Raw genomic sequence first — 17,048 nt, 5'->3', positions numbered from 1 at the left:
CATTTTCTACAATTCCACCTGGGGAAGGGGGAGAGGAGAGGGAGAGGGAGGGGAAATCCCAGTAGTTGGCTTCTGTCCCCATCAAGAGTAATCTTGCAAAGATCAGAAAGGAAGAACCAAAGAATCCAGGTTGGAATAATAAGGGTTTGGGGTTTTTTTTTTTGCTAGACAGGATGAGTGAGGCAGGCATCGGCTGGTGGAAACGTACATACATACACATAAACACACATGCATACATACATACATACATACATACATACACACACACACAGTGCAAATCGAGGGATCCCCTTCTCCATGGGGGAGTTGATAAGCAGAAGTGTGCGGCAGCAGATGCAGCCTGCCAAGCCCCCAAGCTCCCGCTGCACTGCCGTTTAGGAGAAGGCCACCTGTGGGCATCAGGTGATTCCCCCCAGAGTTGCCAGGAGGAGAGAGTGAGGAGGAAGAGGAGGTTGGGTGGGGGAGCGGAGTCTCCCAGTTCCCACCCCACCCGCAGTGGTTAGGGTCGGCGGACCTTTCCAAAGGGAGGGAAGAAATGGGACTAGCAAGTCCTCTTCCTAACTTCTCACCGCCCTTAGGGGTCGGTCTGTCTGTCTGTCTGTCTGTCTGTCTGTCTGTGAACAGAGCTAGCCATCTGGGAAACAGGGAGAGGATTTCTTTTTCGGTGGTGGATGGTTTCCCCGCTGCGTTCTGGGACCCGCAGCCTGAGGCCCCGATCCATCCGCGTGCTGCGTTCTCAGTCCTGGCCCCACGGGCGCGCCGGGGGCCCGCGCGGACGGCGCACACCTGCTGCCCGCGCGCCTCCACCTTCAGCTGGAGAGAGGGGCAGACAAAGGGGGGCGGGGCGGGGGCGGAGGGCGGGAGGGGGCGCAGAGCAGATACGAACCCGCGTTGAAGCCGCCGTGGCCGCCGCCGCTGCTGTCACCGGCCCCGGCCGCGGCGACCCAGGCACCGCCCAGGCAGCCCAGCTGCAGCGCCTGCGAGGGGGAAAAGTGACATCGCGCGCGCGCGCGGGTCAGCGGCGCGGCGGGGTTGGCACCGGGCGGGCGTCCCCCCGACCCCGCTCCCCGGGACTCCCCGCATGGGGGGGCGTCCGCCTCCCCCTCCCCCGGGACCCCCGCCTCCTCCTCCCCTCCTCCCCCCCCCCGGGGTGGCACCTGCCTGGGCCAAACGCCCCAGTCCCGCGGGGCCGCAGGGCGGGCCGGAGCCCGCGGCGGCGGCGAGGGCGCCGGCGAGCAGGAGGGCGCACGCCATGGTCAGGTGCGGGCGGCGGGGCGCGGCGGGCGCGGCGGGCGCGGCGCGCGGGCGGCGGCGGCGGCGGCGCGCATTCTCCCCGGCGGGGGCCCCGGGAGCGCGGCGCCCCAGGTGCGGCGCCAGGTGGGAGCCGCCGCCGCCGCAGCCGCCCGCCGCAGCCGGGCCGGGCGGGCGGGCGCGCGCCGTGCGGGTGTGGGGTGTGGGGGGCGGCTGCGGCGGCTCCAAACAGGGGACCGCACGCGGGGTTGGTGGGGGGAGCGCTTCCCACCCCCCCCCGCCACCCCACCCCGCCCCGGGCTGCGGCGAGATCGTCCGGCAGCGGCGGGGAGACCCTCCCGACGCCCGCCCGTCCGTGCGTCCGCCCGGGTCGGTGTCTGAGGCCGGGGGTGGGTGGCGGGTGGGTAGGGGGTAGGGGGTCCCCTCCCTCCCCAGCGCGCCGGGCTCAGCGCCCGCCTCTGCTCCGCGCCCTGATTGGCGACCGGGCTCGTCTGAGCTCCCGTGCTGCGGCGAGGGCGTGGGGTTCCGAGCTGAGGGAGGGGGAGGGAGGCACCGCGGAGAGAGAGAAGGGGGGGCCTGGGTCAGGCCTGGGATGAGCGCCCCCCTCCCCGGGGAGGGGGTGGCGGGACGGGGCGGGCTCAGGTAGAGGACGCCGCCACGTTTCCTCCGGCCCCTGCGGACTTCAGAGTCCCGGCGGGACCGAGAGTGGGGAGAATCTAAAGTTCAGCTCCTAAGCGCCAGGGGTGGCCCGGCCAGGAGAGCCTCCACACACACACACCCCCATGACAAAGTAGGGCTTGCGAGCACGCACCGTCACCCACCCACCCACCCACCCAGGATCCTGTCCAGGGCGGCTAGAGGGCTACAGAGTTGGCGCCAGGAGCCAGCACCCCCCCCCCGCCCCCCATGCACACCCCGGTCCTTCTCCTGGGTGCGGGGCGGGGGGGAACCATGCTGCCAGTTCTGCACGATTGAATCTTAAGCCCTGGACACCCAGATCCACCACCATCAGCCATAACACACAGAGCCTGTCAGCGCCCTCCTGTACAACCAATGGCGCTGTGCCGGCCGTCCATTCAATTCGTGTATTTGATTCATTTATCCACACTTTCTCCCAAGGCAGTGCCGGGGGCGCAAATAACTTCCGTGGATAACTCAAAAACAGTAATGGAATGAAAAGGATCCCAAACCCCATCACGGGAGAGCATCGTAAGGCTCCTAGCAAGGTCATTACTGAATGTAATATACATGCTCAGGCAGATGAGAACGGGGGAGAGGCGGCTGAGCGAGGGAAGAGAACAAATGTGCACGCAAAGCATCTCTTAGGAGCTGACATGGAAAAAGAAAACAAAAAGACTAGGTCAGCTTTGTTAAGGAAGAGGACTCAGCGTTTGCCTTGATGGGCGAATGACCAGCTGAGCAAGAGGCAGCCACTGCAGGCGGTTGGATGGAAGGATTTGCAAGGCTGTCGAGGAACTCAGATTTCAGCCAATGTATGGTCGTGTGTGTGTGTGTGTGTGTGTGTGTGTGTGTGTGTGTGTGTGTGCAGTACAGCATCATGCTGGAGATGGCCACTGTGGGTCTTAGGGTTCCTATGGAATGCAGGTCCTGAACTCAACAGGGGCCAGACTGGAGCACAGTAGGCCACTGTCCCCTGCTAGCATCAAGGAGAACAATAATAAAGACCTTGGACCGCATGATGCCAGTGAAGGTAGACATACTGCCCTGCTCAGTTCTACAAGGTCTGTGCCAAGCATAGAATGAATGATAGATTGGCCTGTGGATCAACCTAAGTAGTCTGTTTGAGTGCAACAGGGAACAGGTAAAGAAAGCTAGGGCTGTAGAGTCAGAACGTGACACCTCCTCCTGGTGAGAAGTCACCCACAATGCTAGTTTGAAATGCAGATTCCCTGGGTCACATCCATCGCAATTCTGATGTGTAGCGTTGGTGTAGGCCCACGTCTGCATTTGTAGGAGGCATCTACGTGCCGGGGACCCAGGTCAGTATTTAATGTGACATCAGGGAAGAGCTGGACATGAAGGGAAACAACATCAAAAACCCTAACTGTGCTTGAAATTCTGTCACCAAGCAGCATACTGGAAAAAAAGAAGGGGGTGAGGGGTGGGGCTGGAGACAACAGTCCAGCCATCAGGAAATGTGAAAGCAAATCAGAGGGGTGGGTGCTTTGTCCAAGCTCATCTGAGAGTAACCTTGTGCCCTCCCTAATTCGTGTGTGTGTATGCACGCTCCAGTGCCGGGGCTTGAACTCAGGGACTCAGGACTTTCCATTTTTCTTGGTGGATCACACTGAGCTATGACCTGCCCCCTCCCCCACCCCATTCCCTATTCCTTTCCCCTATCTCTACTACTAAAGGCTTGTTTGCCAGACCATGAAAACTAGGCTACTTATTTGCACACACAAACTGAAGACAAGTTCTAAAGCATTCTGAATCCGGGAAGAGTCTAAAGGGCTGGAAGATGCCAGGAAGGGTAAGTGACTTCCGTTTTCAGTGATCATTTTCCCCTGCTCCCCTCCCCATTATGATCCTATGGAGTACAGGATTGTACATCAGCACTCGGTAAGTATCGGGCTCGGAGGAGGCGAGCGGTGAAGACTGGGAACCCCTGCTAATCAGAAGCACCTGGAAGGTTGTTAGCCATACTCATTCTTGGCATCCCCAGGAATATTCCAATTAAGTCGGTCTGGATTCTGGTGTAACTAAATATATTATCAAACAATCATTGTGACCCACTCTCCTTCTATTTCCACTTGGGTGCCAATACTGCTTTCTTCAAGCCAATAGGATTTAAAGTTCCAGCGGTGTTTCTCTCTCCTTCCTTCTTCATGGAGGAAGCCAAGTATAGCACAAAGGATACAGGGTAGACCTGGCACCGAAATCCTTGCTATAGTACCAGCGCTGAGTGATAAAGACTTTGGTGTTGATTTGTTGTATCTTTTGTTGCGTTTTTGGCTATATTTATTCATAGTTCGTTTGACTTGAGTTTGGGTGGGAGAGGGTGGTCCGCTTTCTCAACTTTCCCTTTCCCTTCTTCTGAATTCAAAGCATGTCACTTTTATGCTGACAGAAATTATTGGCCCAAGAGGTGGGACCTGGATGCAAATGTGACTGTTACAACCTGGGGTGTGCTGGATTTCATTTCCCATCACCCCCTCTCCCCGACCCCCAGCAGGGCAGAACCATTCCCAGTGCCCAGCCTGGCTTGGTATCTTCTCCTCTCTTAGACCCATTCTTACTTTGGATTGAAGAACTGAGTAAGAGCAAAAAGGTATTCCACTTAGAGCCATAAACTGCATTGCCCTTTCTAATTTCCTGATTTCCTTGTGTCCCTCCATTTCCTCAACATCTTTCCAGGCACTCGTGCTATCTCACAAATTCCGTTACCTGGACAGTGACATGCCAAGGTGAACACATTACACCCATAGTCACTTCCCGCTCACTTCTCACCAACCTACTGCTTGGCTCCTAAGCCCAGCCAGGCAAAAGGGCCTTAAAGTAGAAGTGCAAGGAATGTTGTAAATGAATGAGTGGATATATAGAAACAGAAAGGCAGAGATTCTACTCCATTCACAAAAACAGAATCATTCAAAATGTCAGAGAATGAGCCAACCCTCGCAGTTATCTTCTTTAAAGAATTGCATCATTTGAAATGGTAACTACAGACGCATACTGACACCATCCTGTTGCTTTTTCAGTCAAGGCTTGCACTCTACTACTTGAGCCACACCTCCACTTCTAGCTTTTTACAGTCTGGCTTCGAACTGTAATCCTTAGATCTGAACCTCCTGAGTGGTTAGGATTACAGGTGTGAGCCTGCCCTCTATAAGCCTCCATTTCCTCACCCACAAGATGGTAAAAATGCTAAGATCACCTTACATGGATGCAGGGTGATTTGTCTTACCTAGGTGGAGGTGATCACCCTGTGAGACGGGTCAGTCTCCACTATAATTTGAACCCTAACAGACCGTGAACATCAAGCTCAGTGTCAGTGTAGGTGCTGGTAAGTGGCAGTTTTGTGAACCTTCTCTCCCCATCCTTTCTCTTCCATCCTCCTGTGTGCTGTGGTGGGGTATGGGAAGGGTGAGTCTCTGTTCCCAGGGTGCCAGCTGTTGTGATCTGGAGAAACCTCAGCCAATAGGATGTCTACAGATGCAACATTCCCATCTAATTTAGACATTTCTAATTTTAAGCATGCTCCAAGGTCACAGCACCCTTGACTTATGGGCAGAAGCCAAACACCTACCAGGATCTGCCCCTTCCAGACACCCTGCCTTCCCCACTACACAGCCAGTCCCACTAGACGTGTTGTGTGGGGGCTGTGACCCGTCACACAGGCCATTCGTTTCCAGAAGCTGGGGAGCTATTGGGCCCTGGCATTTCCACAACACTTCAGGACCCACATTTTAAGAAGAGGATCATTTAAAACCAATGACTGAAACTCAATCCACTTTTTTATTTTGGTGTAAGGAATGAAAAAGTCTGAGGTACCTGAGAAATAATAGCAAAAGGTATGGGCGAGGAGTGTATTTCTTTGTGGGATCTATGTAGAGGGGTTCTCATCTGGTTGTCAAGACAGCAAACACTTGGTATTGTTCTTTCTCGGGAGTTCTATCTTCCTCTGCCAGTAGATGGGATGTCTTGCATTTCAGATGGTCGGGGAGCCCTTTGGAAATGTGTGAAAAGCTCACAATACATGGCCCGAGGCCATCGGAGCCCACTTGTGCCTGCCCAGCGGTGTGGGATGTTTTTATGTGCACTGCAGTCAAAGCTTCCATCTCACTGGACAAAGCGAGGAAGCGCTTCCATGGTGGGTGGCCCCAATTAAACCCTGGGCCTACAGAGTTTCCGCCCAGGCTGACTGGACGTTCGCCAGGGCTGATTAGAGAGCAGGTACCTCAAATGGCCCGGTGCTGCCATAATGAAAAAGCCCTGGAAACAAAAAACAAAACTGCTAAATGACAGAGAGAAAAATCATTACAATTGAAATGCCCAACCCCCCTCCTTACACACACACACACACACACACACACACACTTCTTCAGAATTGCCTAAATATCGCTTTGCTTGGTGTGTTTAACCATATAGTAAATGAAAGAGCTCTTGCAAACACACAATCTTCAGCACATTGCTTTAATTAGGACACGTTTATTTTTGGTTTAAAAGCACACAAAGACAACAAAAACAAAACAACTCTCCCACCCCCCCTGTAAAAGCACATTAATTACCACAGATGCATTTAGAACCAACTGATAGACCTTATATAGAGAATTTATAGGTATTACTGAATTTTAAAATATTTACTTTTGATGATGACCAAAAAAAAAACCCCACCAAAAAACAATAGAAGCTCTTCTTGAAAAGCCTTCAAATATGTTGGAAAATGTGGAGAGACCAAGAATAATTCATCCGGCCCTAGTGGTTGAAGCCTGTAATCCTTGCTACTTGGGGGGCAAGGAACAGATCTATTCAAGGCCAGCCTGGGTTAAAATTTTTTTTAAGTTCCTGAGACTTCATCTCAACCCACGGCTGGGCACAGTGGTGTGTGCCTGCCATCTCCAGCCACACAGGGAGTCACAAACGGGAGGCTCACAATCCAGTCCAGTGAGTTACCTTGAAAATGACCGATGCAAAAAAAGAAAAAGGTTGGGGGCATAGCTCAAGTGGTAGAACACTTGCCAAACAAGCACCAAAAGGCCCTGAGTTCAATCCTTAGTATTACCAAACAGAAAATAAGACAGATCAGTCCATCATCCACTCCCTCAAGAGCCCAATAAATATGAGCTAAGAAGAATTCCATCTGGAAGCACTCTTTGATGGCATTGAGATTGGTTTATACACACTCTTATACGCATGTTGTTTGACTAGCATTATATTCAGAGTAATCACAGGTACTATTATTCCCTGAGCCATCATTGTTAATGATGGTGATGTCATCCATTAAAGGAGTATAATGGATGGATTTACTGCAATGCAGAAGGACCCCTGACGAGGGACAGCATAGCTGTAGAACAGCCATCTGTGAGCACCACACAATGGAGAAGGGAGGAAGAGACTGGCATTTCTTGAGTTATTTGAAGCCAAGCATATATTTTTCCCCCAATAAGGTCCTTCATCCTACCCTCCCCCGCTGCAGAACTGAAGGTGGTGTGATGACCAACGCTCTTCAACACATCAGGCAACTGGGATCCCTTGCTGGGTTAGGTCAGAGGTCAAGGCCACGGACCAGGCATAACAAGCTCTGGATCTGTCCTTTTCACTTCATTTTTATTGCTCACCTATGTAGAAGCACTCAAGCTGCACGTTTTAAAAGATAGTTACCTCTGACCTTGCAAATGTTAGGTGACTTGTGTGTGTGTGTGTGTGTGTGTGTGTGTGTGTGTGTGTGTGCACGTGTGTGTGCATGTGTGTGTGTGTGGTCTGTGCATGCACCAGCACTGAGACTAAAACTCAGGGCCTGGGTGCAGACTGTCTCTTAGCTTTCCAAAGCGGTTAACTATGGAAGGCATAACAGGATGGAAAATAAACCATTTAAAACACGTGAAAGAGGAGAGTGGGCATGGAAAGGGCACATCTGATCCGTGTTGGTATCTTACTCCTTTTAGTCTTGTAACTGCTCTTGGAGACAGTGATGTATATAGCCATCGAGAAACACCAACCGAGTCTTTTTCAGTCTGTTTTTTTGCTCCTTTCTGTGTCCTCCAGATGGCAGTTGGCATTGTCCCTTTCAATGTGACCACAAATGATGTGATCCCTAAATCCTGCCTACCGTACAAAGCGACTCTGACGTCCTGGCCTGGGATTTGAATAGCTTCACAGGGACCTGCTCCCTCCCGCGTTTGCACACATCCACCAACTCTGCCCGTCCCCTCTTCTTACCTTGCTGGGTTCTCTTGGGTCCTGCATCAACCAGGATGTAGAACAGGACTGTGTTCCCTGCTCCAAACCACGCCAGGAAGGAATCTGCAGGCTTCGCGGTTCCCAATAAAGTTTGGAGATCCAGATTGGCCTTTTTGTTATTGTGCTACAATGCACATCTCCTAAAATTTGCACATTTAGCCATGTGCAAATGTACCAGTGAGTGCCACTAAGTGGACGCACAATAGCGTGCAACCATCACCACCAGATGAGTTTTATATCACACAGGTGGAACCGGATTTACAGTGAATATCAGATATCCCTTCCTCACAAGCTGTTCGGCCACCCACCAGGCAGCTTAAGGTCCCATGTCCCCTAAACTCCCCTTCTCCTTTCCCCTTTATTTTGTACAGAACTATTAGCCGCTCCGCCCCCCCATCACACACTCTAACCCAGGCCCATCTGCACATATCAAGTAACTTGTTAATGTGCCCGGAAGAAATAAATGGTAGTTCTTTTCCTTCTCTTATTCTTTGGTGTAGCAGACGCTGTGTCTGCTCATTCATTGCCCATCAGTATAAGGCAATGGGGCAAGACAGGAAGAGGAGGCAAGAGGGAGAGGCAGGCTTCCTCCTCATGGCGACACAGAATACCATTTTGATCTGAAGGCTCACCATGAGCCACTGGTTTAGGCTTCACACAACTACCACAAGATGTTGTCAATTTTTAAACTATAAATGCTACCAAGCCTTCTCTCAGCCATGGAGCTGGGAGGGAAGCCAAGCCTGGGCTTCTCATCACGGGCTTGGACTGACCTAAGGGGTCTATTTATAAATATAATAAATAGGAGGTCAGTCCAGTCGGCCACCACTAGAGGAACGCATCATTTGGTATCAGCTGAGCTCAGATTTCTGCATGGGAACCTTTCAAACCTCCACCATGGGTAGCGTCCCTTCCCCTGTCTCTTCCAACATCTGTCATAGGACCCAGTAAATTAAACAAAACAAAAAAAGACTACCCTGCTGGACTTTGGGACCCTAAAATCCATTTGTGTTTAGTTTATTTCTAATGGTGGCTTCTCCTCTCCTCTCCCCACTACTTTCCTCTCTTCTCCTCCACGCTTTCCTTGAAAAAGTCAACTGGGAATCATTATATCAGAAGGCTGTTGTAGAGATTATCTTATTTTGTGTATTTCATGACTCCACCAGTGTAGAATTCTAAGAGTGATCTTTGCTGTGGTTGATGGTTTGGACAAGATGCTAGATCATCATTTTAAATGAAAAGGAAGACTGGAAGTCTGAAAGGGGCCATGATTGCAGAAATCTAGGGTGCCAGGTTATGTCCTGGGGATGAGAAGCTTTCTGAAGACCTGCTGGTGGGGGGGGAGGGAGAGGGAAAAGGGGGGCGGGCAGAGAAAGGAAGAGATGTGCTGAAAAACTCAACAAATAGCAGCAAAGAGGAAGAGAGAATTCTAGGAAATGGCACTAATAATAAACTTAGACCAAACCATGAGAGAGAACTTCAAACCATGAGAGAGAACTTCTTGGACTTTCTATCAACTTCTTTCCCATAAACATTTCTATCTCTTCACACAAAGGAAGAATGCTCTCTGGACTTTCATTTTTACCAGGAACTAGGAAGCAAGAATAGTAAGGGGAAATCACCATAGGGAACCTGGAAAGCAGCAAGCCCATCCAGACTGGATGCCTGTGTGATCGCAAGTGAAGGAGCGAGGAAAGGGTGGTTGAGTGGAACCATTGCCTTAGACTCCACTGGGCTTTAAGACAATAGAACTTGGTGCTGGAAACCACTGAAGAGGCCCCCAGCCAAAGCTAGGGCCTACCCCAGGACCGCTCCGGCCCGCTTGGGACCAGACCACCATGCGGGAAGAGAATTCAGCCCAGAGCCACTGGTTCCTCCATCAGCTGCCCTTCTAGGGCTAAATGTTTGTGAGGTGAATTATTTGTTTTAATGTTTCATAGAACAAACACAAATCTTCTGTCTATTCAATAGGCATGCCTACTCTCAAACACGTCTTTTGGGTAAACAGGATGTCACCTCTCTACCTCTGAGCTTTAACCTGAGCATCCTATCCTAGTATTCTCTTAACCAGTGAACTGGGTGACGTGCGGGCGTGTCAGAAAGGCCCCTCACTGGAACAGTTAATCTCCCACTCCACCCCGCTTCCCTCTCCCAGATGTCCTATTATCTTGTTTGGTTTTATGTGAAACCATGGATCTAAGCTTTTTGATTGTTTGGCCTTCTGTCTTCTTTTTGTAGCCACTAGACCGGGACCATAAGACGTGAGCACTGTCACCCTGTGTGAACAGGACGTCTCTAAGGGGAGCTCAAAGCAGAAAGAGAGCTGGACCTATGGTCTACCCTCACCACGACAAGCCTGCTCTCATCCCCACAGCAAAGCAGAGGACGTGAAGACTGAGCCTCAGTGCTTGGACCCTAGCCAGCCAGTGGGGCATCTTTAGGTAGGACCTGAACTAGTAATCCAGCAGGGCAGACAGAGGTGAGGGGGGAGTTAGGATCCTACCTGAGTGCTCTGTAGGTGGCCAGAGGGCATTTGACTGAGATCCAAGAGAGGCACCTGGCTCTTGGCTGGCATGGTGCCAGCTTCGAGGGTAAGCTTGCCCTGAATGACAGCGTCTGGACTCTGCTCGTGCTTGATTGTTGTGTGACTCCTTAGAATTAATTCCTCAGTGAAAGATGTTTGAAACTTAAACCTCCCCATCCTCCCTCCCTCTTGGATTTTCAGTTGCAGGCACTTGTCCCTGTGGAGAATCAGGAGCGACTCTGCCCCCGGAGCAAATCACTGCTGGAAACAGAATCCCCTGAGCAATGCCACACACGTTTGCTGACATACCAAAGTGTCTCCTGGGGCTTTTAGGAAGAAGCAAGGTTGTCTCCCATAGATTCATTCCATTTCCCATAGATAGATTCATTCCATCTCCCATAGATTCATTCCATCTCCCATAGATTCTTTCCATCTCCCATAGATTCAATGCCATGTCTGCTACAGTAAACGAGGAGGAGCTGGCTCCTCACGACTGTTTAAGAACACAGAGACTCAAAAACTGTCTTCCAAAACTGTGTATCGATTGCAACTGAAGTTCTTCAAGTGCAGAGCCCAGCCGAGCAGTATCATCAGGTAACTCACCAGATGCGCATATTTTATGGGTGTGTATTAATTGCACACACAAGGTGTTTCATCGTTGCCACACAGCACACAAGGTACTTTGATCATATTTGCCTTCCACAATGGATAGCCCATCACCTACAGTGTCAGAAACAACGGAGCCCAGCCCTCTCTCTTAACAACTTGGAGGGTGATTCCAGTCTCCACCAAAACATTTTAGAATCCCTATTCTCAAGACAAAGATTGGGGGGGGGGGTTGTTCCCATAAATGATGGAACACAAAAGAGTTGTAAAAGGATGTAATAACCCTATCGCACTTTGCCACAAAGTATTTGTTCTAATATTTATTGAATTACTATTATGTTTTTGGCTGGATTGTAGGCATAGGATAGGGATAATAATGAGTAAAATGGAATACAGCCAGGTGCCAGGTTCATGCCTATAATCTTGGCTACTCAGGAGGCTGAGATCTGATTGTTAAAGTCTGAAGCCAGTCTGGGCAGAAAAGTCCATAAAACTCTTATCACCTTTTGAACACCAAAAACCCAAAGTGAAGGTACAGCTCAAGTGGTAGAGTGCCTTGCACAAAAACAAAAGCAAAGGGTGAGCTTACACACACACACACACACACACACACACACACACACACACACACACACACACAGAGTAGCTGAAGAAGACGAAATACTTTAGTAAGTAAATATAGAATTGGGGAATTTGAAAGAAAATAAAATATCAAGTATCATTTTGAGTACATTTATTAAAGAACAAGAAAAACAATAGGAATAGCAAAATCAGAAGGATAGAATTCTTGGAAATGGAGTCCAACTACTTACATGTGTGAGTGTGTATGTGTGTATGCACACGTGTGTTGCCAAATCTGTGTACCTCTTGCACTACTTAGTAGTAATACAACTTGACTTCCTTCACACACTAAGTTTGTCTTATGCGGCTATAGGAATGACCTAAGGTGTTAGGCTACTGAAATTTCTGCAGGCTCTGGGTATCCCCGAGAACCTTCTGGAGTGCCTGAAATGGCATGTGTTTCTCACATGGAGGCCTCAAGTTCAAATGGAGGGGTGAGGAGAGAAGGTTAAAGCAATCAAACAATGACTGGGAGACCTTGCGGCTTGACTCCAGCCTGGTCACCTCCAATATCTTGTTTGAGCTTCCCAAAGAATCCCTGTAAGTCAGGACTTGGGCTACCCTGAAACCCTGGTGTCTGCCAGACCCCGTGTCTCTCCGTGACATGTGTGGGGACAACCACTGGGGATCCATCCTATCATGCTTCACGTCTGCACATTGTATGTGCAACTAGCTCTGAAGTTGAACATCAAGCAGGTTCCCATCAGGAAGAGAAGGAGCCGCAAAATAAAACACCCTAAAGCCAACAATGGACTTTAGAACATGTAACACTCTGGTTTTATGTATATATATTAATGAAGCAAAGCCCAACTGTTTAGTTTCATGGAGAAAAAAAGGGAAAGACTGAGTCGGGCCTGTTCCTGTGTCTTCTCTGTGGTCCAATTAATCAAATCAGAATGGATCTCACACTGGTAGCCACTTGCCAAACCTGCAAGGAGTATGTCTGATTTTGATTATTAAATAAACAACTCCTCTAAAAGGAAGCATTATGGGGGGGGAAAGACATGCATTTTCTTCCCCTGAATTGCAGTGTTTTTCACTTCTCCCATAAATTGGTGCTGGGTGCAAATAGCTAGAAATTGAGAATCTATCGAGACAGACTACTCCAACACAAAATACCCAAATGCCCGTATCATCGTTTTAATATATGGGGGGTTATTTTCTTGTCTTACATTTTAAAGCCAATAGTTAGGGCACATTGTTGATCTGAGATGTGGCTTACATATTTCTTTATACAGTTTGGTACACATTTTTTCCCCTCTTTTAATGTGAAAGCTTTAGTTGCTAACTGAATTCAACTTCGATGTTAGTCTTTTGTGTTGTTTTTATAATTCTTTCTATCATAATCAGATAAGGTTGGTTCATACAGCCTCAAAGTAGCCTGGTATTAGAAGAACTAATTAATTTAGATTGCAAGGTCAGAGGCCTGTTAGTTTCTTGTTACCTGTGGGAGAGTATGCCCTGCATTTACTCACCTGACTTTTGTATCTATCTCATAGCCAGTAGCAATACTTCCCGTGATTGTTGCCACAGACAGAGAAGTGGTTATTCTCTGTGATTGGAAAATAAATAAAATACCCTGTAAGGATATGTACAACTCTCAACCAAGCTCTCTTCTGGAGAGTATGTGAAAGGGTATGTTGGTAGGATGAGAGAGGACTCCTATTTGGGTATTTTTACATACTTTCCAAATATTTGGATTTGATGCCTTAAAATGTCATAACTGTCCAAAAGTTAAAAGACATTTCAATGATAAAATTGCAACAACAACAAAAAAAAACAAGAAGGGTTCAAGAGAGAAGAATTTTTGGTCTGTGATTTGTATATATTTAACCAAGTAGAACAGAAATAGTCCACTTCTTGAGCTGTTGGCTTTCTACTAGGGACAGCCTGGTGTCTACAATGGGCTGTGGCATGATGAAATGGGAATAGGCCAGCCTTGGAAATCCTGGCCCAGTGACTCGAGTGGCAGAGTGACAGCCTTGCATAGAACAGCCAAAGAAGAGTGGGAGGCCCGGAGTTCTGCCTCCAGTCCTGGGGTGCGCACGCACACCTGCACGCATGCACGCGTGCGCACGCACACACACACACACGCACACATGCACACACACACATGCATGCACACACGCACGCACACACATACACACACACACACACACACACACACACACACACACACACACACACACATGCACAAGAGCAGAAAAATACTCAGCAGATCTCATGATTTAAAGAGGACGGATGGAAACACAGGACTGACCGGAAGCTTCTCCACATCCATAGAGCTGCGTGGTGCTGAAACAGGAATTTCTTTTGGATGAAGCTTAGTCAAAAATATGTGTAATATATTCACAAATCGTTCAAATTTTAAGGACCCTCATTGTTCTGGGTTTGAAAAGTCAGATTACTTCTCCCTGATTCTATGCTGTGTCTATATCTCTCATGTTGAAATTCTTGAACTCATTACTAACTTCCAAAGTAGGATGACCTCTCCTTATCAAAGTCTACTTTCCAGTTTCGGTCTGTGCTGCCCAACTGATGATCTTCTTGTATCTTGGCTCTGTCGTGTATGTATTAACAATCTCTCTTCACTTTGTGGCAGCTGAAAATGTGATAGGCATACTTTCAACCCAAGGGACTGAGGAGGTGGGGGGGGGTGGAGCGCGCACCAACAGGACAGGGCCAGAAAGGGATCCCTGTGTCACTTTTCTGTAGACCTCCCACCAAGTTGACAAGGAGCCATTAATCACGCCTGGCTGGAGAGAACGAGTTTGTCCTTGATGTCATCCAGCAGAACTGCCATTCCATTCGCATGTCACCATCAGGGAAACAATGTTATCGAATGCTTCCCTGAAACCAAGGCATCCTGGTCCTTGTGCTACCAACCCCAGAGGAAAACCATCAATAGAGGAAGAAGCACAGAGCACATCAGTACCAGCCATTATTCGTGCAGACGCATCCACGTAATAACCAACTCTTGGCTCTTCAGAGAAGAGCTACTGCGCCACTTCCGGGCTTTTTCTTTTTAAAAGAAAAAATAAGCTACTTGTCTGGTTGTCCAGAGTGGCTTGAAGAACATCTGAATGGTGTTCGTCTGTCAGCATCTTTTCTGTTCTCTAATAAAATTCAGAAGTTATAGAAAATGACTCTAATGAATCCTCAGACTTCAGAATTGTTTTCATAAGCCCTGAAGGAAGGGATCGGCTTTTGAGGCATATGATCCTTATTTTCTTTGCTTTCTAGAAGAGTGGTTTAGGCTCTCCAAAAATCTATTTGATCTCTTTGCTGCTAGAAGAATGGTGTCATGGAGTGTCACTGCCAAATAAGTGAGGAAGAGAAACAAAACAGTAGCTTTTAGCAAACTCGTTTACCAAACATGGCTCAGCTCTTCTTACTCATCTTCCTTGGGCTATTTCTGATTACTCGTTGCATTTTAAGAGCACGGGAGTGATTTTAGACATGTCCCATGTCTCCACCAGCTTCTGGAACACAATCAGTCCTCAGGACAATGTTGAAAAGCAGTCAGCTTTTGTTTAGAAACTTGCACACATCACCAATTTGAAATTGTGGACATTTATAATTTTTTGGGGGGGGGGTCCAGTCATGGGGCCTAAACTCTGGGCCTAGGCTCTGTCCCTCAGCTCTTCAGCTCAAGGCTAGCACTCTACCACTTGAGCTACAGCGCCACTTCCAGGCTTTTTCTTTTTGCTTATGTAGTGCTGAGGAATCGAACCCAGGGCCTCAGGCATGCAAGGCAAGTACTCTACCACTGAGCCACCTTCCCAGCCCCGGACATTTATAATTTTTAAACCAGGGTCAAAATAGGTTGTGCTACGTAGTCTGTGATAAGACTGAAGTCAGACTTCTCATTGATGGTTCCCTAGACTATAATGGAGATACTGAAACTTTGAAAGGCTAGAGACAGTGTAGTCTTTAACTTTGTGTAAATATGAAAAAAGCCTAACCATATTTGGAAATAATTTTTGTCATTTATTTGAATTATTCCATAATGCTATTTCCCTGGAGAGAGGCTAAGGTCACACTGGATGAATATTTTTATTCTTCTTAATGTGAATTGCCAACATTTAAAATAATTTGTGGTGCTACTGATCACCTACAAATGTTGCTGAAAACTACATTTGTATAATATCTACTAAGTTATGTATGTTATATACACATATGTCCTTTCTTGTGCCAGTATTAGGGCTGGAACTCAGGTCCTATGTGCTGTCCCTTAACTTTTTTGCTTAAGGTTGGCATTCTATCATTTGAGCCACACCTCCACTTTTGGCTTTTTGCTGATTAACTGGAGAAGAGAGTCTCGTGTACTTTTCTGCCCCCAACCATGTATGTAATCTTGTGTGTGTTCTTTTTTTAAATAACTTGCTCTTTTATATTCCACCAAGCCTTCCTTTGTAGCTTGCAGGTATTTAGACAGCATATAAACTGTGGCATTTGTAATACCAATTTTTTCAATAGAAAATTTAAAAAATATTCTATAAAGTTTTGTTACTCTCTTTATGTAAGAGTTTGCAAGCTGGCAACCTGAACAGTTTTCCCTTTGTAGTATCCCCCTCATACATTTCCCAAAGAGCTGTTTTTTTTATGTTAACTAGATCACAACTACATATAAGTCAACAATGGCAACTTCAGACTTCATAAAATTGCACACAAAATATGGAACACCTTTAACGACAATCACTAAGTTGAACGCTGGTGGTTTAGATATATAGGCCTGACTACGCAAGAGGCTGAAATCTGAGAATCGAGGTTCAAAGCCAGCCTGGGCAGGTAAGTCTATGAGATGCCTATCTCCAACTAATCACCAAATCGCAGAAGTGGAGCTGTGGCTCAGATGGTAGAATGCCAACTGTGAATGGAAAAAGCTAAGCAAGAGTAGTACAAGGCCCTGAGTTCAAGTCTCAGTGCTTGCTAAACAAAACACCTCAACCATTATTTCTACCACAAAAATTATTTGAGGCCCTCTGTGCAGGACATGAGCACAGACTCCAGGAAGATTCAGCCCTCATAGAGACAGACAGAATCACTGAGAGATCCTAAAGCACACCTCAAAAGAATAAAATAAAATAATTCATAAATAAAAATAAGCCCCACAGAAACAGGAGGC

At 48.1% G+C, this 17,048-nt stretch overlaps 1 protein-coding gene across 1 annotated transcript in view; it reads right to left on the bottom strand.

Annotated features, from left to right (window-relative positions):
- Nucleotides 1–1,254, bottom strand: part of LOC138825086 (A disintegrin and metalloproteinase with thrombospondin motifs 18-like) — a 97,676-nt gene extending 96,422 nt beyond the window's left edge. The window contains exon 1 of the mRNA XM_070019458.1: nucleotides 1,158–1,254. Coding sequence (XP_069875559.1) covers nucleotides 1,158–1,254 — 97 coding nt within the window. The remainder of the gene's footprint in view (nucleotides 1–1,157) is intronic.
- Between the last annotated feature and the right edge of the window lie 15,794 nt (nucleotides 1,255–17,048).

The sequence above is a fragment of the Dipodomys merriami genome, unplaced genomic scaffold (assembly GCF_024711535.1).
Source record: "Dipodomys merriami isolate MVZ:Mamm:240054 unplaced genomic scaffold, mDipMer1.0.p SCAF_134, whole genome shotgun sequence".
In the NCBI taxonomy this organism is placed as follows: domain Eukaryota; kingdom Metazoa; phylum Chordata; class Mammalia; order Rodentia; family Heteromyidae; genus Dipodomys; species Dipodomys merriami.
Note: the sequence above shows the minus strand (reverse complement) of the source record. Positions and strands in the feature narration are given on the sequence as shown.